The 25,649-nt window shown below is 32.4% G+C and overlaps 4 protein-coding genes across 4 annotated transcripts; 2 read left to right on the top strand and 2 right to left on the bottom strand.

The window, feature by feature from the left end:
• The first annotated feature begins 475 nt into the window (after positions 1 to 475).
• LOC146940847 (rho GDP-dissociation inhibitor 1-like) lies at positions 476 to 2,000 on the top strand. Its single transcript, XM_085754620.1, has 5 exons — positions 476 to 807; positions 906 to 972; positions 1,270 to 1,488; positions 1,572 to 1,696; positions 1,827 to 2,000. The coding sequence occupies exons 1-5, from the start codon at positions 637 to 639 to the stop codon at positions 1,905 to 1,907; spliced, it is 663 nt and encodes a 220-aa protein (XP_085610746.1). The 5' UTR covers positions 476 to 636; the 3' UTR covers positions 1,908 to 2,000.
• Positions 2,001 to 4,675: 2,675 nt separating this feature from the next.
• Positions 4,676 to 8,393, bottom strand: LOC146940846 (MACPF domain-containing protein At1g14780-like). Its single transcript, XM_085754619.1, has 7 exons — positions 8,060 to 8,393; positions 7,159 to 7,397; positions 6,696 to 6,903; positions 6,490 to 6,567; positions 6,210 to 6,393; positions 5,860 to 6,026; positions 4,676 to 5,592 (listed from the first exon to the last, which is right to left on the bottom strand). Exons 1-7 carry the CDS (start codon positions 8,327 to 8,329, stop codon positions 4,879 to 4,881), a joined length of 1,860 nt encoding a protein of 619 aa, XP_085610745.1. The 5' UTR covers positions 8,330 to 8,393; the 3' UTR covers positions 4,676 to 4,878.
• A 9,118-nt stretch (positions 8,394 to 17,511) lies between these two features.
• On the top strand, positions 17,512 to 17,862 carry LOC146940845 (uncharacterized). The gene has a single exon (XM_085749907.1). The coding sequence runs from the start codon at positions 17,512 to 17,514 to the stop codon at positions 17,860 to 17,862; it is 351 nt and encodes a 116-aa protein (XP_085606033.1).
• A 462-nt stretch (positions 17,863 to 18,324) lies between these two features.
• Positions 18,325 to 22,450, bottom strand: LOC146940844 (uncharacterized). The gene is made up of 5 exons (XM_085757991.1): positions 21,951 to 22,450; positions 20,020 to 21,541; positions 19,248 to 19,918; positions 18,850 to 19,168; positions 18,325 to 18,766 (listed from the first exon to the last, which is right to left on the bottom strand). The coding sequence occupies exons 1-5, from the start codon at positions 22,028 to 22,030 to the stop codon at positions 18,431 to 18,433; spliced, it is 2,928 nt and encodes a 975-aa protein (XP_085614117.1). The 5' UTR covers positions 22,031 to 22,450; the 3' UTR covers positions 18,325 to 18,430.
• Between the last annotated feature and the right edge of the window lie 3,199 nt (positions 22,451 to 25,649).

The following is a 25,649-nucleotide window of genomic DNA, read 5'->3' as shown; positions in this document are numbered from 1 at the left end:
TAATAGAAGATGGTTTTTTAATTATGTGACCATAAAAAAGTTTTCTTTATCTGGAGGTTATGTTTTGGAAAAGAGTTGATGTGATCGGGCCAGACGACTAAGAAACAAAACAAAATTAGAATTTGTTGACTGAAAAAGAAGCAACGTTATGGATACAATGATTAATCACGATCGATAAAAAATAATCTTTCTAAATCACTTCGGAGCGGCCAAGTCAAAATAGATTATACAAGTAGTGTTTATGGTGACAATTAATATAGGACGATGGATGAAGTAATAAATCAAAACCTCCAAATTAATGAATTTAAATCAACTTTATTTGTTGATTTGCTTTGGTGGCAAGGGCTTTGAGCAGGCTGTAGCAAAGCAATGGTTAAAAGTCTCAACTCAACTAAAGCAGTCAATCTTAAAATTCCATTGGTCATTGCGACGTGAAGGATACAATACATATATACAGCAAACCAAACTATCTTCCAACTTTATTAAAAACTATCCTCCTAAATTTAGCACCATTCTTCAACCAATTTTCAAACAAGAAGAACAAAAGAAAAAATCCTTTTTCTTCTTCTTCTTCTTCCTTTTGTGTCTTTCAGATTTTACACATTCTCTCTTCCTTCTTATTTTCCAAGGTTGAAAATGTCTGCCGCCTTAGGAGCTGTCTCCTCCACAACCAATGACGTTCCTTGCAACTCACATTTAGAGGAACAAGAAGATGATGCACACAATTCCATCTCTGATGATGCTGAAGATGATGAATTGGATCTTGGTCCTCAATTTACCCTCAAAGAACAGCTTGAGAAAGATAAAGTTAGTTTTTTTTTTTTTTCTCAAAGGTTTTTTTCTTCACACCCTTGAGTTTTTAACTCTCATTTTTATTAAACCCATCTTTCATTTTTATGTCAAAGGATGATGAAAGTTTGAGAAAATGGAAAGAGCAACTTCTGGGTAGTGTTGATATATCTGCTGTAGGAGGTACTTTCTTTTTTCTTTTTTTACATTTAGAGTAGAAAACACTCCTGAATTAAATTATTTTGAAAATGAAAAATTAGTCTCTGGATAACAAAAGCTTAGGATGTCCTACCCACCGGTGCGCAGGGTGTGTGAGTGTTGTAAACTTCAGGGTTTTCGAGTTTGATTCGTACCGATAAAAAAAAAAAGAAGCTTAGGATGTAGACATTTTGTTAAAAACATGTTATATAATATATTGTATGATAAAATTTTACTTAGGGCCTCTGAAAACTCTTTCTTGTGTTGAATTTGAAAATCCAGAAAGCAAAGATCCAGAAGTGAAGATACAAAGTCTAACTATTACATGTTCAGAGAGGCCTGATCTTGTCCTGCCAATTCCATTTACTAATGATCCTAAGAAGAGTCTCTTCATTCTTAAGGAAGGAAGTCAATGTAGAATGAAATTCACCTTCATTGTCTCAAACAACATTGTTTCTGGTCTCAAATACACCAATATTGTTTGGAAAACTGGGGTTAGAGGTGAGACAAATACTTTCATTTTAATGAATTTAAATTAATTAAATATCTTAGTTAGTAACATGGGAATGGATTTGTTGTAACAGTGGACAGCAGGAAAAAAATGTTGGGAACTTTTAGTCCTCAGCATGAACCATATACATATGAATTGGAAGAAGAAACTACTCCTTCTGGTATCTTTGCTAGAGGAACCTATGCAGCAAGAACCAAGGTAAAATTAATATTCAAACAAAACAACCTTAACAAGTTGCATTTCTTATTATTTTTTTCTTTTTTATATCAATTGGGGTGGCAATAAATAGGAAGAATATTAAATAACTCAATTTTTTTTCTTGGTTCAGTTTGTAGATGATGATAAAAAATGCTACTTGGATGTGAGTTACTACTTTGAAATTCAGAGGAACTGGGGAACACCTAACTGAGAGATTTTAACTTGAGTAATTTGGCATCTTGTATCTTTCTGGAATAGATTTGAACTCAACTTTCTGTTTATCAATTTGTGTTAGTTCCATGCATGCTACATTGCTAGTATTCCTTCCTTCCCCTCTCTTTTTTCAATGGTTCCTTTCCCTTTTTAAATGACTAAAATTGACCCAAAAAATGAAAAGAAAAATTCTCTTTAATCTTTATTGTGTGAGTGATACTGCCCTTATTCATCTAAGAAAAGATGATCATAGTGTTAAATTTTATTAACCGTTAGAATGTGAAGAGTGAAGATTGGATAGAAATGGGGTTCATATTGGTGGTCCAAAAACTTTTCCCATATTAAGGCCACGTACTCTTTGCTAATGGATGAAATCAGAAAAAGGAAAATAAAGGAGACAAAGCATAACTTATAGTAATCATCAACCATTTTATTTTCTAAGTAAAAGTAAACATTAGTTGTTAGCATGTCATCTCAGCTCTTTAAAAAATATGTTATCTCAGTGGCTCTTCAATCAAGCCGAACAAAAGTTCTCATACTATTTGTTAGAAGCAACATCGAGCAAATGATATAGGAGCACAAGAGAGAGAAACGTTACATCTCTACCTAAAACTTCAACGTATTAGGAATACAAGTCGCCTCTTTTTCTACATGAAATATTTAATTTGTTCATAGTTATGTAAGACTAACCACTAACACTTAAATCCAACAATAGACGCAACATCTCTTTTTCTAGTGACCCTAGACCATTAACCTATTGTTGCTTGTGAAACTTGAGTAGCACTTGGGTGCCATTAAATCCTGACCGTTAATGACATCCACACACACACATTTGGGCAATGTGTGGCCCAGATCTAATGGTATGGTGCCATTAATGGCACCAAAGTATTTCCCGTGAAACTTTTCCACACTTCTAACAAATTTTGACTCTAGATAATTCCTTCTTAAAGTTCTTTGGATGCTCAACTACTTGAACTACTCTCTTGGACATCAACCAAAATTTTAATGTGCTAATTAAATGCCATTTACACTTATAGCACTATATGCGTGATTGGTGGATGGTATGAAACTTTCTTAGTTTTGGATGAACTTTCTTAGTTTTGGATAAGTTATAATGCGTCTAGTATAACTCCAGTTTAAGAAAAATCGTCCCACTATAAGATGATATTTCATGTCCTTCATTCTTAATTATTTTAATGATTGTAATTATGAATCCATTATAGAGCTATACTCTAACTCACGTATTTAAATATTGACAAAATCTTGTTTAAAGAATACAAATTTCTCTCACTGGATTAAGGGCTATTACTAGTTTGCATGTGGCAGGAAAATACTTGGGTGACATAATGTCACCGTGACATTAAATCTGGGCCACACAAAGGTGTTGTGTTGTGTGGCCCAGATGTGTTGTGTGGCCCAGATGTTGTGTGACAATGTGTGTTGTGTGGCCCAGATTTAATGTCACGGTGACATTATGTCACCCAAGTGCTTCCCGCATGTGGCACTGGATCTAAGGGCTATTACTAGTTTAACAAAATTTGTGTGCTCACTTAATTGTTATGTCAATTATCATAAAATAATCCTACAAGTAAAAAACAATAATGAAACTTGTTCCAACCTCAAGTTAGAGGCACATTTTTTCTAAGTTATTGTCCCTTTTGAGTGAGTCTCACTGTTTTGTCATTGAAATGTGCTTCAATTGTTTGACAATAGTTGGTGTTCATAAACCACCATTAATCTTGATTCTTAAATAATGTAAGATTTTTTGGTGTACCAAATTAACTAACTGTATACCAAGTATAGTAAAATCAACTTTCTACATTCCAATCTTTACACGCTCAATTCTGTTAATGTTCCGTTAAATAATGATGATTAAGAAAGTCAGAACAAAAATCCATGCAAGATTGGCGGTTCGTCTTTGTCAGCATTAGCAATCAACATCAGGCGTATTTACTTCCTAGGAAAAGAAAACAACACTTTGTTTAGGACCGAGTCTTGCTAACCAGTGCCTTAAGGAAAATGGTTAAGGAATCCATTAGTAGAAATTTTGTCTTGGAAATGTAAGTTTTTACTTTTGTCTTGTCAATTACACAAACTTTTTATTGCAAAGTTACTTATTTTAGTATTTTAACCAATGCCTCACGGGCAGTCATTAGCATTCTCCACATTCTTTTAATTAAAAAAGGACACTTATTCTCAAAAAAAATTGATATTAGATGCCTCTCAACACACTCAGTCAGTCACGCCTGGAACTGGGCATCTAGAGCGTGACTTGAGCGACCTGATAGTGGTTAGTCCAACTGATTTTGAATAGACTTTGATACAATCTTAAAATCGACTTATAAAGTGATGAATGCTTCCACTTATATAAATACATTTTCAAACCATATTGAAAATTTAGAGAACCTTTATATGTATCAATCATCAAATCAATTAAAAACCATGTATCTAGATTAATAGAGAAGAGTGAACCACATTGTAATCAATCAACTGATGCATTATATATGGCACCAAAATAAACCTATTAACTTGGCTATAACTATTGATATATCAAAACATGATTTATAGCTATGTTAAAGTATAGAGATTAGTAGTTAATTATTTAAATTATTTGTTGTATTGTAATTAGCTGATGAAGTTAATTTTCTATTAGTCACTTAGAAGTTTGTTAGAGAAGTTAGTTTTCCCCCTTTCTGCACTCATATATGTATATACCTAGTCCTCGTTGTCATGTAGCTGGTTGATAGTTTACATTTCGAAATTAAATTGAAAGAAGAGAATGCAGAATAGCCGCATTTTGATTTTTCTATTAGGTAAAGGCAATCACCACCACTCATGTTGTGTACTGTATTATACTATACTGTACTGTACAATAGTATCTTATATATGTACACGTGATCTGTATGTAGTTCATCAAAAAATTAAGCAAAAACAAAATTTCTCTCCATATAGTCTAAGTTAGCCTAACACTAGTAATCTAACAATGCAAACTTGACCTGTAATCCAATCTTACCTCCCTCTGTTACAAGCTTAGCAGCAATTACCAACCAATGCCCGGGAGCATCATGTGGGCCGCGCAAAACCTCACATGTCTCCACATATTTAAGCATCTTAGCAGAACGAACAGGCACAGGCGGACCATTTGGATAAACACCAGAGTTTAGTGCAGTTGCAGCTGCTGCAGCTGCCTGTTGGGCCTGTTTCTGTGTAGCCGTAACACTTTGTTGTGTGAATGAAAATGTTGTGCTCAGATTTGTGAAGAAAGTCAATTTTCTCGAAGCTTCTGGTGCAGCAGCCCATTCTGTTTTCCTGATGCTGCAATTTGGTATGTGAGTGAAGAGAAGGCGCAGATGAAGTACGTTCCTAGGCCAATTCCCTTTGCTAATGAGTTGAGCACCGGTTACAATATAAACCCCGCTTGAATTTGATTCGTGCAACCAGTTGGGGTCATACTTGACCACTGAGGTGCACACATGTGCAAATTTCTTCCATCTTATTGGTTCGGCAAATTGGTTGCTGGATTCGTCCTCATCGGATCCTCGCCACATAGTTTTGGTGGTTGAAGAGAGTGTCATTGTATTTGGGAGGCTCGATAGATGATGTATGTGAATTGCAAGTTTATCACATTTCCTTCCCTCCAAGTAAAATCGGAGGCCAACCACAGGTTTTTGTTCACTTACTACCTGATAAATTTTTGTATTAAATGTCATCATTTGCAATAGTCACATAATGTCATCTATAATAATGATATGGTTTAATTACTATGCAATTAATCATAAGAGAGTGTTTTTTTTTTTTGAGGGAATCATAAGAGAGTGTTATACTAACATCTAATCACATCTCACTATGTAGATATTTGTGCCATATTTCACGAAATAATATATGACACAGTCGATGCATAATTATTAAACTCATAACAATAAAGCTCAATGGGGTGAGAACTGAATTACCTGTGTAGAGTTGATATGAAGCTTTGGAGACATGAAACTAAATTGTAGGGGAGGAGAATAAGTCTTTTTCCTTTGATGCCTCAGAGGCAGCTCAGAAAACATGGGTGCCCATTCCCTGGGAATTTGAAACTCTAAGAAGTATTGTAAGTCATCAGGAGTAGGCTTATCTGCAATGAACAGAATCAATTGAAGTACTTGTGACCATAAATGATAAAAAAAAAAAAAAAAAATTGAAGATATACAACAAATGATGGCATTGAAACTCACATATATAAGTTTTTATTTGGAGCTTATAATTGAAAGAAAATGAAATGGATATGGATAAAAATAGCAGTAGAAGAATATCTTACATCTTAAATACAAATTGATTGCATGACTAAGATAGCCACTTCCAGGAATTCCAGTGAGAAGTGATGAAATAGGAACAAACTTGAAGTGGATTGCTTCAGGATTAGACGCCATTGTTTGGAGCCAACTCGAGTGACTGTGCTTAAACACATCTCCTCCTCTTTTTGAGCAAATAATAGCGAGTCCCTGTTCCATAAAAATAACAGTAAGACTCCAACACCCTACAAACTTTATTCATTCATTCAAATGATGGCAAATATTTCTCTCTTTTTTGTGACTTACATCTTTGCTTGATGTTTCTGAAATACTTGTGAACTGCATTGTGCTTGATTGCAAGACACGATTAAAAACCTCTGGGACCTAATAGAGATTGAATCAACAGATAAGTAATGTTAGTATTTTCTTTTTCGCTAGGGTCTGAAACTCGGGTCCTTTAACTCTTTCAACATGATATTATGTAAAAATGTAAAATAAAGCTCAATACATACTTTTTGTTTGGCTTCTGTTGTTGTTGTCTTCCTCTCTAGTAGAGAAGGGCTTCTTAAATCTGAAAATAAAAAATCTCCTAAATCCTCTAAATGTCTTCTGAGATCACCAGGAGGAACCTTTGAAGAATGTTTTTGTTTGACGCAAATGACATCTTGACCTCCAACAGCCATGCCTACTATTATGTGTGTACCATATGTCGCAATAAACCTGCCTAACGAAACTAATCAGCAACAGTATACTTCATTATTAATGCAAAAATCATGCAACATTTTTAATCCTAAAATTGTATCAACATCAGTAACTCTACCATGTTAAACCATTCTAAAACATTATTTACATCTATTGTTTAGTGTGACTCATATTCAAGGATAAGTGGACAGACACTCAAACCATTATTTACTCGAATTTTCTGTTTTAACATCTATCTACTTAAATGATCGGTGTGGCATTGTAGTTGCTTACCTGGACAATGAAGCAGGATCCCAGTGTGCTGGAACAGACTTTTTAAGTTCCTCTTGCAGTATTAGATGTGAAGCAGTTAAGTGTAAATTGTAAAGAGAAATGAAGTAACCATCAAAAGCAAGAGACTTGATGTCTTGAGCATCACGAAACCAATCACCACTTAGATCAAATACAGCATTAAAATATCCAGAAGGAATTTTTCCTTGTATGGCTGATTTCTGATTAAGCATTTCAGACATCTGCAAGTAATGTAAATCAAGTTTTTAGGTCAAAGATTGCTCCGTTACAAAATCATCAATCTCTAAAATGTGTTATTGGTGAAAAATGAAATGAACATAGTCATTCAAATTACCTATTCAAGTAAAAGTAAACATATTTGAACCCGTAGGAACCCAGACCCTCTAGAATCCATTGTAGACCATTAGGTTGAGATTAATGGAGTAAAGTAAATTAATTTTGAATAAACTATCTATTTTCTATTTAGTCTCTAAGTTATCACTCTTTTTCCAATTTAACTTCTAAATCATATAAATATAATAAGTAATAATATATAAAGTATATGAAATCCGTCAATTTAGTATCGAAAAATTTGAGTGTCTGCCAACTTAATCGTTAACATCTTAATAATTTCATCCTATTTTGTCAAGTAGATTTTAGATTGAATATTATAGGATGCTAAATTTCCACGTTAGTGGTATTGTGATCCTCTTTGGATTATTTAATTGGCTTATGTCCACAAACACTTTTTATAGTGTTGTACTTTTACACGCCAATTTTCTATCCATATCACTATAATAATAAAAAGACAAAGTGATCAATATTATCCAAATAAATTATAAACTTTCCTAGATTATTTGGATTACAAACAGAAAAAGTTAGAAAAGAGAAAAGAAGAGCAGACCTGATTGAATGGAAGAACATCAGATTTGAACCTCACACGATCACCTTTGTCACAACGAATATCTTCTGAAACATCTTTAATAGTAACACCACCTGGTACCATAATATCTCTCTTGTTCATTTCATCAATTACCACTAATCTTCCACCATGTATTAATCCCTTAGCAAATTTCATTCTAAAATCACTTGTTAGATCAAAACCTTTACCAAGACAATCCAAAGCTCTCTTCTCCATTGGAAACATCATCAAACTACCACCCTCATCTTCCATATTCACCAACCACAATAATAATAAAAACACAACAACTTGTTATGTTATCAAAGATCACATATACAACATGTACATAACTTTAGAGTATATTATATTGGTTGCCAAACGTGACTTACTGTCAGGTCAGGCGGTTGGTTTGACTTTGGACCAATTCTCATTTTTTTTTCAATGTCACGTCTATAGTCTGACTTTTTTAAATTAATAATATAAGAAAAATAATAATACTACTGATACTAATTAAGAAAAATCAAATAGTATAGTCAAAAAGTGTTATTTATTTTTTGACAAATAGTCAAAAAGTGCTACAATTATTCAAATAGAGCGGAATTTTTGGACAAAATTCAATAAATATTGAAGGGACAATAAATTTTGTTTTTGCCTCTCAATTTTAATTTTCAACAATGTAAGGGTGTACTGTATCGAATCCAATGAAGTTTCAAGGAAGGAAGGAGGTGAAGTAGTTAGGTAATAGGTACTGCAGGTTTGAACTTATTAAAAGGACGGAAGTCCTTCAAAAAAAAAAAAAAAGGACGGAAGTACCGCGCCGCAAAAAATAATAATATTATATTTTTTTTTTGAAGGAATAATAATATTATATTATACTACTACTACTACTATTATTATTATTTTTTTTGAAGGAACTATTATTATTATTATTATTATTACTACTACTACTCCCTCCGGTCCTATTTATAAGAGAAATTAATTTTGGTCAACAAAAGTTAATGTATCTGGTTAAAAATTGGACCAAATACATCCACTTTTATTGACCCAAATTTCTTTTATAAACAGGACCGGAGGGAGTATTAACTAGCGAAAAGACGGGAGTGCCCATCTTTACGCTATTTTTATTGTGCTAACGTTTCAAAATTATGAACGGTATTTTTTTATGAAATTTTGATTTTGATTAAAACTTAAAAAATTTTAAATGTTTGTTGCTTTCAAGTTATAAAAAATCAAACTAATCATGATTATCTATTTCAATGATACCGACAATAATACAATATAACAAAAAAATATAATCTAAATTCTTTTTTTAATGACACCAACAACAATTTTATTATAGAAAAATTTGTTTAAAAATATGATTAGAATGATGAAAAAGTAAATATAAATATACTCTTATAGTTTGTTACACTTTTTTAACGATAAACAAAAAAACAAAAAAATATATATTTGTATCATGTTTGTTACATTTGTTTTAATATTTAAATTTATTCTTATCAATTTATTACATATGTTATTTGTATTAAAAATTGAAGGTATTTTTTTGAAAGGAATAGTTTTATTTATATATAGTATAGAAATACTATACACTAGTATTATTATTATTATTAACAAAGGGTCAGACTAACACGTGCCCTCCTTTAGGGCACTTGTTAAGATTTAAAAATGGAAACAACTGTTAAATTTTATGTTAAAAAGTTGCTTTTTACTCCCTCCGATGCTTATTATAAGAGAAGAAAACAAAAAACAAAACCAACGAAGTTATTAATTGTTGTTATTTTTGGATTTTGTTAATATTCTAAAATAAGCATTTATTCTTTAAAAAATTCAAGTATTTTGATTTTCAAAGCATAGATTGCATGTATTTTCATGAATATTTACTATTTATGGTTCTTAAAGAGTGTCTCAGGGACACTCCTTAACATCTCCATCTTTTTATTGTTTTGACAAACATGCCTTCATAAAAAGTTGTGATAGATTAAATGTTTCCACTAATATTAAAAGGGAAATGTTAAGGGCACAAGTTTAGAAACTATACATAGAAATTTTTTTTTGGAAAGTGTGCATTCAATGCATTCAAATTTTAAAATTTTATCTTTTCAATGCAAAAGTTATCTTTTAATTCCCTTTTTAACTTGTGCTCTTAGAGCATAAGTTAACATGACCCATATTAAAAAGAGAAAATTTAAAATGAAGTTAAAAAAGTCATTTAAACAATAAATGCATCTTAGAAGTTGCAACTTTTTCTTATAAATAGAACAAAAAAATTCTCTTCGATTAAGGATCGGACATAGTATTTTTTAATGGAGTATGTTGAATACACAATTTTCAAAATAAAAATGTCATCTTAACGCTTGTTAACCCCAAATGTCATCTTATAGATATGACAAAATAATAAAATAGTAAATTTCTTCTTAAAAAGATAGTATATTTTTCCAACATCTAAGTTAAATTAAGTCCCTTAATCCAAAATAAAATAAAATAAAAGAGAAATGATATTTGTACAATCATTTTTTAACAACTTTTATGACAATTTTCTCTCTCACATTTATATTATGTTTCGATTTTTTCTCTATTATTTTGATTTTTGTGTCAATACCTCTTTTTATACTTCAAATTCTTATATTTTATCTTTCTTAATAAGTGTAATTTGGTTTTTTTATATACAATTTGGGATGGAGGGAGTACTTAAAAAAAACTAACCATTGACTGAATTTATAGCATAAATATTAATGGAATTAAAAGAGGAAGTGGCGGTACTTTTCAATTGTTTAGATTTGGAGGAAGTGTCTCGTGAGCTTAGCTCAGAACAATGCCTAAAATATGTAAGGTCTGGGGTTCAAACCTCGGCCAACAAAAAAAATAAAGATTCGAAGGAAGTGGAGTACTAAGTAAGTGGATCTCAAATCAAATTTTAAGCATTGTTTTTATTAGAGGAAGTATTGGTTATATAAAAAGTAGCATGGTTTTTATATTCTATTTGTTACAACATAGAAAAAATTTGTTACAACATAGAAAAAATATGGCTAGAACTCTACAGTTTGTTTATGCTATGATTTTATTTCTTTCCCTGTTTCTTGTTGCCAAGGGGGATGACGGTAAGCATTTTTTTCTAAACCATTTTCAAATTTCCTTCTTTAATATGTAGTTCGCACATAATACTTTACATCGTTTTAGTAACATTATTTTTTTCTCTTCTTTCATTGCAGTAAAAATTAAATGTGTAAGTGCGATTGATTGCATGGACCTTTTCAACTTGTTACCTATAATTTATAAGTGCATTAACAACATATGTGTATATGAAGTACCTTCTGATATGACGGTACACAAACGTGTCCCAACAAGTCTGATATGAGTGCATCACGCCCAAGAGGGTACATAAACACCATGTAGGAGGAGTGAGTTCTTGCACTAGCAAAAAAATCTATGCAATATACCTTGCTGTTATACTGCGAGTTGCCATTTAATTTTTTACTAGCATCCAATAATTGTATCTTTTAAAATAAGTCCCTTAATCCAAAACAAAATAAAAGAGAAATGATATTTGTACAATTATTTTTTAACAACTTTTTTCTCTCACATTCACATTATGTTTCTATTTTCTCTCTAACACTTTGATTTTTGTGTCAATACCTCTTTTTCTAATGATTGTTCAAAAAGTTATCAATCAAATGGTTGTTCAAATAACACAACTCAAAATAAAATAAAATAAGGCCTCTCTTAAATTTCCCAAAGGAGGTGTAGGTGGTGCTAAAACAACAATATGGATTGGTAGGGATCGAATATTATTGTAGCTGGGTACCACATTTCCATGCCTGCCGTTATAATCACTGTATGCAATTATTGCGTTAACGTTTGAAAATTATGAACGGTGTTTTTTTTTTATTTTATGAAATTTTAATTTTGATTAAAATTATAAATATAAATGTTTGTTTCTTTCAAGTTATAACAAACCAAATTAACCGTGATTATCTATTTTAATGACATCAACACTAAAAAAAATATAATGTAAATTCTTTTTTTAATGACACCAACAACAATCTTTATAGAAAAAGTTGTTTAATGGTATAATTGAGATAATGAATAAAGTAAATATAAACATACTCATCCAGTTTTTTATATTTTTTTAATATTTAAATTTATTCTTATCTACTCCCTCCGTCTCTATATGTAAGCACCTTTTGCTTCTAATAATAGTGTGCTTACATAAAGGGACGGAGGGAGTATTTATTACATGTGTTATTTGTATCGAAAACATTTTTGAAAATAGAAAAAGTCAACCTAAATAAGATGAAAAAAGTTATTTTCTTTTCTATATACTCCCTCCGTCACATAATAACTGAGCCATTTGCAAAAAAATATTGTCCCAGAAAAATTGACCCATTCACTTTTCAATACAATATTAATTACTTTTTTCCAATTATAACACTAATTAATACTACTTTCACCACTCCCAATTCAATATATTCTACTTTGCATTTATGATAAAGAAGAATGCACCAATAGTTGATAAGGGCATTCAAACCCATCTCTCTCTCTCTCTCTCTCTCTCTCTCTCTCTCTCTCTCTCTCTCTCTCTCTCTCTCTCTCTCTCTCACTTATACACTTTTTCTTAATAAGTGTGAAATGAGCCAAGGGCTCAATTAAAATGGGACGGAGGGAGTAGTATAGATATCCACAATCATGGTTGGAGTTAGGGTATCCACCGTAGGCACCACTGCCACCACTGCCGATATCGGCAACTAGAAGTTCAATGGGTTTTCCAACTTTTTTTTTTATGTTAGTGAATACTCCCTCCGGTCATATTTAGAAGAGAAAGTTGACTTTTCAAATACATTGAATAATGTATGTATCTAGTCAAGAACCTAAACCAAATACATAAATTATTTAATGTATCTAAAAAGTAAATTGTCTCTTATAAATAGGACCGGAGGGAGTAGTATGTTTAGATCTATTATCCCATAAATTCGAATGATACCATGAGTTGCATCAATGGTGTAGGATTCATCTACAAATCCAATTTTAGTAATAATTAAAAGGAGAGAAAAGAAAGCTTTACTTTAAAAATATAACTATTTAAACTTTTGTGAAGTTGACTACACATATTTCAATGTAATACTAATATTACTATATTTATCTCCTTAATCAGTATCCCGAGAATACCGGTTAAAATTTCCCTAATTAAAATTTATGAAAAGACTAGATAGAGATCATCTATCTATATCGATATATTTATATATATTCCCTTCGTCTCATAATAACTGAGTCATTTGCAAAAAAATATTGTCCCATAAAAATTGACCCATTTCACTTTTCAATACAATATTAATTACTTTTTTTCAATTATAACACTAATTAATACTACTTTCACCATTCCTAATTCAATATATTCTACTTTGCATTTATGATAAAGAAGAATGCACCAATAGTTGATAAGGGCATTCAAACCCATTTTTCTCTCTCTTTCACTTATACACTTTTTCTTAATAAGTGTGAAATGAATCAAGGGCTCAATTAAAATGGCACAGATTACAAAATTAACTTGACTACTGGACTAACATTGTGCTTATATGATATGATAGCTATATGTAACCTTCCCACACCTCTTCAAGACTTCTCACTATCATTTTGCTGATGTGAATACACTTCCATCCTCTCTCCAAAACTACTCATACTCACGTTTATTATTAAAAAATAAAAGCTATATATATTAATGTCCCGTTCAACCTTATTTCAAGAGTGGCACATTGAATGTCAATGGACAATGGGAAAAAGAAAAGAAAACATACCAGCCATGGACTAATTGAATTCACAATAACTTTCCATTCACTTTGTGTATGCCGCAACCATAATTTATTGGATTTTGATAACTTAAGAAAATGGAAATAAATTTATTTATCTTTAGTTGAATGCATAATGCAATATAACCACAAAATTATTACTATGTAGGCATGGCAACAAAATTGGTACACTCGTCCGAACCAATCCTAATTTGATGGGTTTTCTCCGTTTCGATTGGTTTTGGGTATAAGTTTGCGTTTTTTCTGGATTTCAAAACATGGGTATGAGATGGGTAACAGGGAAATAGATATCCCAATTTATTACATATTTTATATAAATAAAAACTCAACCCTAAATCATTTCACTCATACAGTCAGAGTCTCAATCTATCAAAAAAACACTTACTTGTTTGATTTCTCTCTCGTCTCCTTCCACCTCGGTGTGTCTTTCTTCTCCATCACCATAGTCATCGATCGCAATATCTCTTTATTGGATAATGTATACAACATTGCGTTTGAGGCTGAAAAATACTTCTCTTTTTTATTAAAAAAATTATGCCCTGCGGGGATACCAGAGCCCGTCGGAGGACGAATGTTGTATTCGATTTCTCATCCCCATTGAGTATCGGTAAGGTAACGAGTAACCAACAAACTGATCACATAATAACACAATTGTTGTTGGTATCATCATCACAGTAATGTTGGAGTTGTTGATGTTGCATTTGTTCTGAAGCAGATGGTGCATGTGGTGCTAAAACACCATTGTATTGGTAAGGATCAGAATGATATTGATTATGATTGTAGTAAGGTACCACATTTCCATGTCTACCGTCATATTCATTATATCCATACCCATACCTGCTACCGTGGTTGCCATTATATTCATCATTCCTGTAATCGTTCTTGGGGTTGGAGTTTGGGTGGGAGTGTCCAACGACACTGCCACTATTGTTGCTGCCGTTGAAATCGGCAGCAATAAGTTCAGCGTGTTTCTCGGCTTTTTTTATTTCCGTCAAAAGCTTGATTGGGTCTATTGCACCAGAAATTCGAATAATACCATGTGTAGCATCAATGCTGAATGATACATCTACAGGTACAATTCCAATAATAATGAAAATGTAAGTAACGAATAAAAGACCAATTACATAAAATTGAAAGAAAAAAAATTTCTCTCCAACATTTGGAGAGACTAAAAATTCAAATTAATGTTTTGATAATATCATTATATTGTTTTATTATGTTCTATTAAGGGTAGTTTAATCTTTTTCAAATATCTAGCATTTATACTCTATTGTAACTATTACCATTCATGTTTTTAGCTCATATGAATGAAACCCTAGCCGTCTCTCATTATTTACTCTAAAAAAACTCCATGTTGTTAACAAGGTGAACATTTTTTCAACATATATTCCTACATATATAAATATAAACAGTACTTTTGGAAGAAAAAAAAACTAACAGACATAAATTAAAACATCAAAAAATGATTACTTGCATAACTTTTTCTTAAACAAACACATTTTTATGGGTTAAAATTTCCATCATGTCTTTTTACATATACAGATTAGGATCAAACTCATAACAAAGAGTAAATATCTACAAATACCTTTGATGCTCTTGATCACTTTTGTAATGGACTTCTCCCAGCCAGAAGATTGAGTATCAACTCTCAGTATACAGGTCTACAGAAAAAAAAAACATACAACACCTAAATAAGAACTCGGCACAGCACAAATAATTTCTTTTCTGAGGCATACACAACACAAAAAATAATGAAAAATATTGAAACTACGTACAAAAAAAATGGCAGAAACGTTTGTGTACGTACCATGTTACGATGGGGTTCCATTGAAAATAAACTAGGAATTGAGAACTTCTACACTTTGTCGCCTCTATCGCTTTGGGTAAAATGAATTGTGAAGCTTTGCTATATATAGGCATGTAGAATCTCGAAAATCTCGGTGGATTAATTAAAATTTAATGCTCTTAATATTTGTGAAACAATGTAATGGAAACAATTGATTTTTTATTTTTCAAAAAAAGGGAATTTTTTTTAGTAAAAAAAACAATATAAAACAATAAAAATAAAGGCTCTCTTAAAAAAAAAAGTTAAAGGCCCAAGTCATGATAACCATTGTTACAATTTTAGTTCTTTTTTGGTCCCTAAAAAATTTGGGAGATAACTCTCGGACAATATTTTTTTGGCTTAAATATGTCTTTAGTCCCTGCACTTTTATCAGATTTTGGTATTGGTCCTTGCACTTTTTTTTGTTTGGAATTGGTCCCTACACTTTGTAAAAATATTGGTATTGGTCCCTCTGTTAATTTTCTGTTAAAAAAAAACACAAAACTATTGGTATTGGTCCCTGCACTTTGTAAAAATATTGGTATTGGTCCCTGCACTTTGTAAAAATATTGGTATTGGTGCCACGTGGCGTGAAATGATTGGGCCACGTGGCACTCCGTTAGTTTTGTGTTTTTTTTTAACAGAAAGTTAACAGAGGACCAATACCAATATTTTTACAAAGTGCACGGACCAATGCCAAAACAAAAAAAAGTGCAGGGACCAATGCCAAAATCTGATGAAAGTGCAGGGACCAATGACACATTTAAACCTATTTTTTTTAATTTTTTTTTAGCACATTCAATAAATAACTGTCGAAGGGCGTTTTTGAGAGAAAAGAAATCTTGAGGGAGTTGAAAAAGAAATCCTCCATTTTCAGAAGTGGAATTACAACCTAATTACGATTTGGATTACACATTGCAAGTTTGTAAAGTCTACAAGGTATCCTAAGATTATACCTCTTGCGCCACAAATCATAAAAAATACCAAGTAGTTAAGACGTTAGTTAGTCTGTTGGCGTTGATTTTAGAATTTAGAGTGTGCTCCTTTTAAGGTTTTATGTTTTGGTGTCAATTTTAATGGGTTAGTCAATAGAGAGCTTTACTCCGCCTTTAAATGGATTCCCTGCAATTGAATAGTCGGATTATATCCTTCAAATTATTCGGTCCTTAGACCGAATACCAAGTTTTATTAACACCTATTGTGTACATTATAAACCAGATACCAATTACGTACGAAAATGACACACTTTTTCACAATACATGTATTTTCTTGTCTACTTACTATATAGGCTTAATTACACTTTTGGCCCCCTAAGTATCCAAAAGTTGCGATTTTGGCCCCCTAAAAAAAATATCTCTTTTTTGGCCCGTTAAGTTCACTTTTGGTTGCAATTTTGGCCCCCCAAGCCAATTTTGACTTGTTCAACGGTGACTGAGGTGCCACCTGGATTTTTTTATTATTTTTTTAAAAAACAATGCCAAGCTGGCTTTTATGAAACAAAAAAAAAAGAAAAAAGGAAAATGGAAAAGGAAGGCACGTGAGTTGCTTTTCCCTCCCCCAACGGTCGGAAGTTAGGGTTTTTAAAACCCCCAAATTCCCAAATCACCAAATCCATTTCAATCCTTTGTTCCTCTACTAAATCTCCATCTTCACCCTCTTCTTTGTTCAATTTCCATTCACTTCATCCTTTATTTTGGAATCGTTTTCTGATTCATTCATCTTCTTTATTGAATTTGAACTTGCAGATTCAATCTCCATCTGCTTCTTCGTTTTCTGATTCATCTTCATCTTCACCCTCTTTTTTGTTCGTGATTTATCCAGAAACGAAAATGGTTGAATTTTCATCTTCATCTTCATCGGTCAGCGGGTCTTCCTTGAAGCATCGAAACAAGGTTGTTTGTCACTGTGGTGTTGAATCCCCGTTGGTCACTGCTTGGACTGACGAAAATCCAGGGAGGAGGTTTCATGGTTGTGGGAAATATTTTGTGAGAAGAAAATGCAATTTTTTTAGGTGGTTTGATCCTGAGGTGCCTGAGAGACAGAAGAAAATTATTCGAGCACTGTTAAGGAAGAATGATGAATTGATGAAGAAGGAAAGAAGTCTTGTGATTGCCATAGTTGTATTGGGAATTATGTTGTTCATGTGCATGGTTTTAGCTCTAGGGTTAGCTATGAAATAAGGTTGAATGTTGTTCTTAAGTTGTTTAGTTTGTGTTGTTTTTTGTTGTAAAGTTGTTAGTTTTTGTGATGTACTGTGTTTTGTTGTACGAACCTGAATGATGTTGAAGTATTTTGTAGCCCTAGCTTTTGGCAATTGAATGAAAAAATTTGTGTTTATGAACATATGCACGTTACTGATATGAACACAAGATATAGTAGACATAATATAATACATAACATGTTCTTGATATTAAGTTGCAATCCAAAAGAAGACTTAGGTTCCAAAAGAGAACATAATATGTCTGAGCACCTAAACATTACAACCCAACATAGGACTTAGGTTCCAAAGGTACCAAAACATGACATAAAGTATGAGTACTTAAACATTATAACCCAAAAAAAATGCAACTAAAGGAGTACTTAAATTTCATTACAACCCAAAATAGAAAATAAGTCTCAAGAAATTAAATAATTGCCAATTCACTGATTGTTAACTTCATTTCTTGTTCACTGATTGTTGTGTCCCAAGAGGCTCCAAATCACCACTCTTTCTTTTTGTACATGTGGTCCTGCCCTTCTTTGGCACCATTAACACATTCTCTCCACAACTTGTGGTTTAGCTTTAGTGGCAGCAACTGGCACAGAGTTGGTCACATTCACAGTTTTGGTTACATTCACAGTTTTGGTCACATTGACAGTTTTGGTCACATTCAAAGTGTTGCTTGCACCTGCTGTATAGCTACTAGCAGATGGTGGTCCAGTTGTGACAGAAGGTGGTGGCTGAGTGTTGACAATGTTGGCAGCAGGTGGTGGCTGAATGTTGATCATGTTGGCAGCAGCTGGTGTCTTCTTCTTTGCCACTGCTTTTTTCCTAGCTGCTTGCTTCTCTTTCCCAAGATGAGGTTGTGTAACAGTTGTGTTAGTCTGCAATACACATGACAACATGCAAATATTTAAACCAACACAACATGTATCAGAAGCATATAAGAGATGGAAAGAGCATATACCTTGTTACCCCCTGCTGGAATTTTCCTCTCAGCAGCTTGTTTACCATAACATGTTCTTTGGTTATGACCCAAGACACCACACCTTGTGCACCTCACAGTGACTTGGTTCCTTTTGACCAAAGATTGTGTACCAGATACAGCAGCAGAAGCAGAAGGTTTCTTTGGCTCATCATTTGCTCTCTTTCTTTTCTTTCTGGGCCTACCAGGTGCCCTTCTCATGTAAGGTGGCAATATAGGTGGCAAGTCAATTTCTGGCCACAACTTTGGTCCATTTGATGGAAGTATCAGATTGTCATAAGTATCTAGAAATGTGGATTTCCTGTAAAGTAATAAAATGACTGAATAAAATCCCAAAAAAGAAAAAAATAATTGTAAACAAGTAAAGAAAGTAAACTAACCTGTACCAATGAGCAACAAACTCATCTGGGTTTTGCTGGTTGTACCAGATACAAGCAATTGAATGAGGACAAGGAATTCCAGTTAGTTCCCATTTTCTACATGCACATGTCTTTTCTTTGAGATTAACCACATATGTATCACTCCCATCTAAAACAGAAAATCTTGCATAGTCCCTATCTCCACTCCAATTTGGAGACCAACCCTCAGCTTCTTTCTTATACTTATCAAACAGTTTGTTAATCATAGGACAAATATCTCCATCATACCTCAGCATAAAATCCCTAAGTTTTACTATCCTATTTGTTATGTATTGCTTCAGACCATCAATGAGTGAGATGATAGGTAAATCCCTTAAAGCAATAATTGCAGAATTAAAGGCCTCACACATGTTGTTTACTTGTAAATCACAACATGTGTAAGTGCTAAAGGCAGCCCTTGTCCACATACCTGGTGCCAACTCATTCAACTCCTTCCATGCAGCTTCATCAATTTTCTTCACATTTTCCATAGCCTTGTTAAACTCCACCATTGTAGTACACCTAGCTGCTATCCACATTGCTTCTTTCAAATGCTCACCTGCATGTCTCTTCTTAAAATTCCCATACAAGTGCTTCACACATAACCTGTGCTCAACAACATCAGGACATGATGCAATTGTGTTTACCAGTCCCTTCATTTAAACAACATATCATTAGTACAAAATTTACATATCAAAAAGACTCCTAATTTACACATCTATTATAATTTACAAAATAAAATACATTCACATACCTTTTGTTGGTCTGATATGAAAGACCACTTCTTTGCTTGAATACCATTTAAGTCACCCAAAAGAAGTTCAAGAAACCAGTCCCATGATTCCTTTGTTTCAGCTTCTACTACTACAAATGCAATAGGCATCATCTGGTTGTTCCCATCTTTCCCAATTGCAGACAAAAGGTGTCCAGCATACCTGCCCTTCAAAAAGCATCCATCAAGGCCAATCAAGGGCCTACATGTTGTAACAAATGCCCTCTTGCATGCATTGAAGCATACATATATCCTTTCAAACACTGGCCCTGCATCTCCAACTGCACATTTAATCCTAATAGTACTACCTGGATTACTCCTCAACAACTCCTCAGCATAATTTCTAAGATGAGCATATTGCTCATCTATTCCACCATGAATCAGTTCCAAAGCCCTTTTCTTAGCCCTATAAAGCTTAAAGTGACTCAACATAACTCCCCACTTATCTTTACAAGTTGATTGCAAATCCTTTATTTTCATACCAGGTGAGTGTTTCAGAATTGGTATCAGTTTCCTAGACAACAAAGCAGTCTTAATCAACCTAAGTTTTCCACTGCTATAACACTTATGGTCAGGGTTATACCTAGCAAGAACAAAATAAGTTTTTGGTTCAGATCTGCTAAACCTCATGTGGAATGGACATTTTGGCTGACACTTAACCACAATCCTTCTACTCTCATTCTTCTTAGTCCATACATCTTTCCTTTGTTGCAACCCATACTCTTTAACAGATCTCTTCACCAACTCAGCATTTGTGAATATATGTCCTACCTTAAAAGTAATTTCATTAGACAACTTAAACTTTGAAAACTTTTGCTTACCTCTCTCATCTCCAGAAGAGCATGAACTCTCTAGATAGTCTGAATCTCCATGCTCATCATGAAAATCTTCCAGAGTTGTTGCATCAGGGTTCCTTGAAGCATTAACACCTACCAGAGCCTGAACACTACCACTTGAAGCATCAACAGGTGTTGGATTGATTAGCTGGTCAGGCAACACAGTTGTCCAGTCAAATTCCTCATCATAGTCACTATCATCTAGATCAACACTTTCATTCCCATCAACACTTTCATGCTCAGAATGCTCACCTTCCCCAGCTACATACTCAGGATCTGTTTCACTTTCAGGTTCTTCACCAGAATAGAAAAATTCTTCATCTGAATATATTTTCTCAAGATATTCCAAACTTAGATGTTCCAAGTAAAAATTGACAGTTTCCTCTAACTTGTACTCATCCTTAAACCTTTCCACATCTCCAACAGTTTTGATTACTCTAAGACCTTCTTTCAGTTCTCCCCCAGCTACAGGATACCAGAGTGTATAATCCCCTGTCACACCTACTTCCCTCACCAATTTCTCCAAATCAATTAAGTTCACTTCATTTAAATTCCATGTACCCTCAAACTCGTAGGTTTCACCTCTTTTGTAGCAAACATGAGGGTCAGCAATAAAGTATCCATTGTAGTGGAACCTTATCTTGAGTGGGTGGTCCTCAACAACATCCCTAAAGTTATATAATAGTCAATATTTGGCAAAGTTATATATACAACCTTTTACATAGGCATATGCAGCAATTAAAATAAGCCCCTAAAGCATTAATATTGTATTCAATACTGTCACCAACCATAAAAAAGACCAAATACATACAATGAGTAATATTTTACAAAGGTAAATGCAAGGTTTTTATACAAAAGCAAAACAAGACAAATAACCCACATGCAAGACAAAGTTCAAAAACCTAAACAAACAAAGTAAAAGACCATAAAAAAGACCAAATATAGACAAAGACTAATATTTTACAAAGGTATATGCAAGGTTTTTATACAAAAGCACAACAAGACAAATAACCCACATGCAATACAAAGTTCAAAACCATAAACAAACAAAGTAAAAGAAGACAAAAAGTAACTTACTTCTGCTTGCCCTTGTCTTTTCGAGCAACATTACTTCCACCAGCCTCCTTCCCATTCGCGCCATTCTCAGCCCACTTCATCTTCTCCACCCTAGAATCGGCCTACTGTAGCTTCGATAACCAGCGATCTCCCACAACGTTCTTGATCTCTAACTGATTCACACAAACCCTAGAATGGATACAGAGAGCGATAGAGAAGAAGAATTGAGAAGATGGATGGTTTATGAAATAAGGGGGCCAATTTTACAAACTTAAGTTTTGAAGGCAAAAAAGCAACTCACGTGCCTTCCTTTTCCATTTTCCTTTTTTCTTTTTTTTTTTGTTTCATAAAAGCCAGCTTGGCATTTTTTTTAAAAAAATAATAAAAAAATCCAGGTGGCACCTCAGTCACCGTTGAACAAGTCAAAATTGGCTTGGGGGGCCAAAATTGCAACCAAAAGTGAACTTAAGGGGCCAAAAAAGAGATATTTTTTTAGGGGGCCAAAATCGCAACTTTTGGATACTTAGGGGGCCAAAAGTGTAATTAAGCCTACTATATAATAAATATTAATCCCTATGATTTTACCATTTTGCCACTAGGAGAGGAATTTTTGTAATTTTCTAATAGGTGGGATGTGGTTGTTGACACCTCACCATTATATGGGTGCATTTCCCATTTTGCCCCTCACAAATTTTTTAATTATTTTATAATTTTTATATTTTTAATAACTTTTAACTATTTTCTAATTTTTATGTTTTTAACTATTCTTCAATTTTTTTTCTCCCAAATTCAGTTGCTTCTACATTGCAGTTGTGGGAGATTAAGATATTGTTTGACCCGTCTTTTTTTCCAACTTCTCTACATTTTTAAGGAAAAGTTAGGCCAAACAGAATATCAATTAAGTACTTACTAAAAAAAGTAATTTTTTAAATGCATAAAATTGAATGAAATGAGCTTTGGCCAAAAGTTGTTGAATGTTACTTTAAAAAACTACTTCTCAACAATTTATTTCACAAGCATCTCTCTTCAATTCACGTTTGAAACCTTTTCTTTTATTTTTTAATATTATATTTCAATATGTATTTTTCTTCCATTTAATTTTTTTTGAACCGTTCCATTTAATTTTTTTAAGGAGGTCCCATTTAATTTTATTACCTCTTTTTAAAGGAATTTTATGATCTTTTTATCACTTATATCTTTAATTTCAATATCGTTTAATCATCACAACCTCACAAATATTTTTATTCACGCTGTCATTTAATGATACCAAATATTTTTATTTTCTTTCTTCAACCTCACAAATATATATACACACACACACACATATTATCGTTTAGAGTAATACTTTATGTGTGTCTGTTTTTTTGTTACGCTACTGCGTATAATTTTTTTTGACGTTGCATAATGCGTATGATTATTTTTATAAAATTTTGATTTTAATTAAAAGTAAAATTGTATATGTCTTTTCTTCAAAAAAGGTCTAGATGCCTAAAAAAATTATACTTATATATATATATTTTGCACCTTTATATTGTAACAAACTATGCATATCTTTTTCTTATTCAAAAAAACTAAACATATATGTTTCCTTGACACCAACAATGCAACAAATATAATATCATATACTATAAATTCTTATCTTTTTAAAAGACACCAAAAATATGGTATTCTAATAACGAAATTTGTTATAGAGTATAATTGAAATAGAAAAAACCACTATTTTGATATTATTTATGTTGTTATTTCAGGCTCCTTAAATTGTTTCTCCTTTTCAAATATTTAACAAGTCATTTATATGATGATTTAGATTTGTATTCATGTCACAAAAAATAAACGTTATTGAGTAAATATAGTATTTGTAAAAAAAATATCTTTTACTTTTTAACATTTTTAGCCTTCAGAAAATATTTTAAACATTTTTATTTATTATGTTAATTCATAATAAATTCAAAGTTTTGTCCTCGTGAGATTAGCTCAAATGATAGGAGCAATGTATAAATATATGCCAAGTCCGAGGTTCGAACCCCGGACACCATAAAAAAAAAAAAAGTTTGTACAATATTTTGCCAAACAACATTTAACTTAAAAATAGCTTTAAAACTAAAAAAACAAAGAAACCAAATAACTTTAGCTTCTTTCTTAAAGACCTTTATTTTAACTTTGTTTTGAAGTAACTTTTAGACCGTAAAAAACCTTGGCCAAACGGTATCTAAGTTCAGCTGGAAACACTGTTTCACTTTCTTCTTCATAAAGAGGTCATTTTCTTCCTTTTTTCATGGTTCTGAGAACATACATGACTTGAGTTGACTGATTTTTATGGCTTGAGGGGTTCATTTTTCGACACTGTTTTAGTTTTTGCTTCATCATAGGCGGTTTTCTTGCTTTTTTCAAGATTCTGCATTTTAAGGTTTTTTTAATTGTTAGTGGATTATGTACCAGAAATTGTTATGTTGCATGACTGTAGAAAAATCTTCCTTTGTTATGTGGAGTATAGTAGAGGTCATGATGATTGAATTTTAATTCATGGTAAGGTTTTGACACAATTGTTATTTTAACTTCTAGTACTGTAGTTGAAAAAAAAATTGATTCATGTGGGTTATTTTAGTTTTTGTGAGTAATCCTAAAGTTGTAACAGTTTTCATATTTGGTTTATTTTTTTCCTATATCATTGAGTCGTATGAAAGTTGATTGGTGTAAATTTGTTTTGGTCATATCATTGAGGTCCAAAAATTTGATGATACAGAAATTTGTGCATTTAAGATCTGGTTGATTTGATGATGCAAAAATTGATCACATAGAAATATGTTAGCTTCTTTCGATATCAGAATGAACAAAGGGATTAAAATTAAATGATGTATTATTGTATTTCTATATAGGACTTTCAATTTCAAGGGATTATGGCTACATTAAGGATCTCAAAAATGATTTGGGCATTTGAAAAATAGGATTTGGAGTGCTGGATTCTTGGATTGTGACTGGTAGTAATGAGAATCAACATATGAAGCTCATTATTTGTGATGCAAATGTTAGATGAGTTAGTTAAGATTTGTTGTAATTTCCTTTATGATTTATCAATGTTACTTATTAGTGTACATTTTGATTTATTTATATTTTTTGGTTTCTTTCTCGGGTTTAGGGTGATCGAGTTCATGTAATAACTCGATATAGAGAATTGGAGCATTGGAAGGCTTTGATCGAGGTAAACAAGACTTATACTTTGTATAATTGTCATGTGTTTGATAATGACATTGCATTTAATCCCTTTAAGGTTGTTTTTGGTTCTGGTACAAAGGTGCAGAAGTATGACAAATTAACTAACTTTCTTACTCATGAATTTCGCTTTAAGTCATTTAAGGAATTTCAAGATGGAAAATTCAAAACTGACGTTTTATATGGTATAGTTATGTGCTTTAATTTATTTCTGTGTTTTCTCCGTTTATAATGTTCTTATAGATGTAATTTTTTTTAAAGAAATCATCGGGCTTCTTCATGAGATTGTCAAGACAACGCCAATTGGGACTGGAAAGAAACCGTGTACGAACATTGTGTTGAAAGATAAAAGGTATTATTTTCTAATTTGTCAGCATCAGATGATAGGATTTTGTATAAGTTTGATAATGACCTGAAAGATGTCTTTCCTTATGTAGTGGAAATATAGTTGATGTAACATTATGGGAAAAATACTCCGTAGCTTTATCATTTACAATCTATTTATCTTGA

This window comes from Medicago sativa, chromosome 3 (genome assembly GCF_051527215.1).
Source record: "Medicago sativa cultivar Bolivia chromosome 3, Bolivia_mono, whole genome shotgun sequence".
In the NCBI taxonomy this organism is placed as follows: domain Eukaryota; kingdom Viridiplantae; phylum Streptophyta; class Magnoliopsida; order Fabales; family Fabaceae; genus Medicago; species Medicago sativa.
This window is presented reverse-complemented; position numbering and strand designations above follow the sequence as displayed.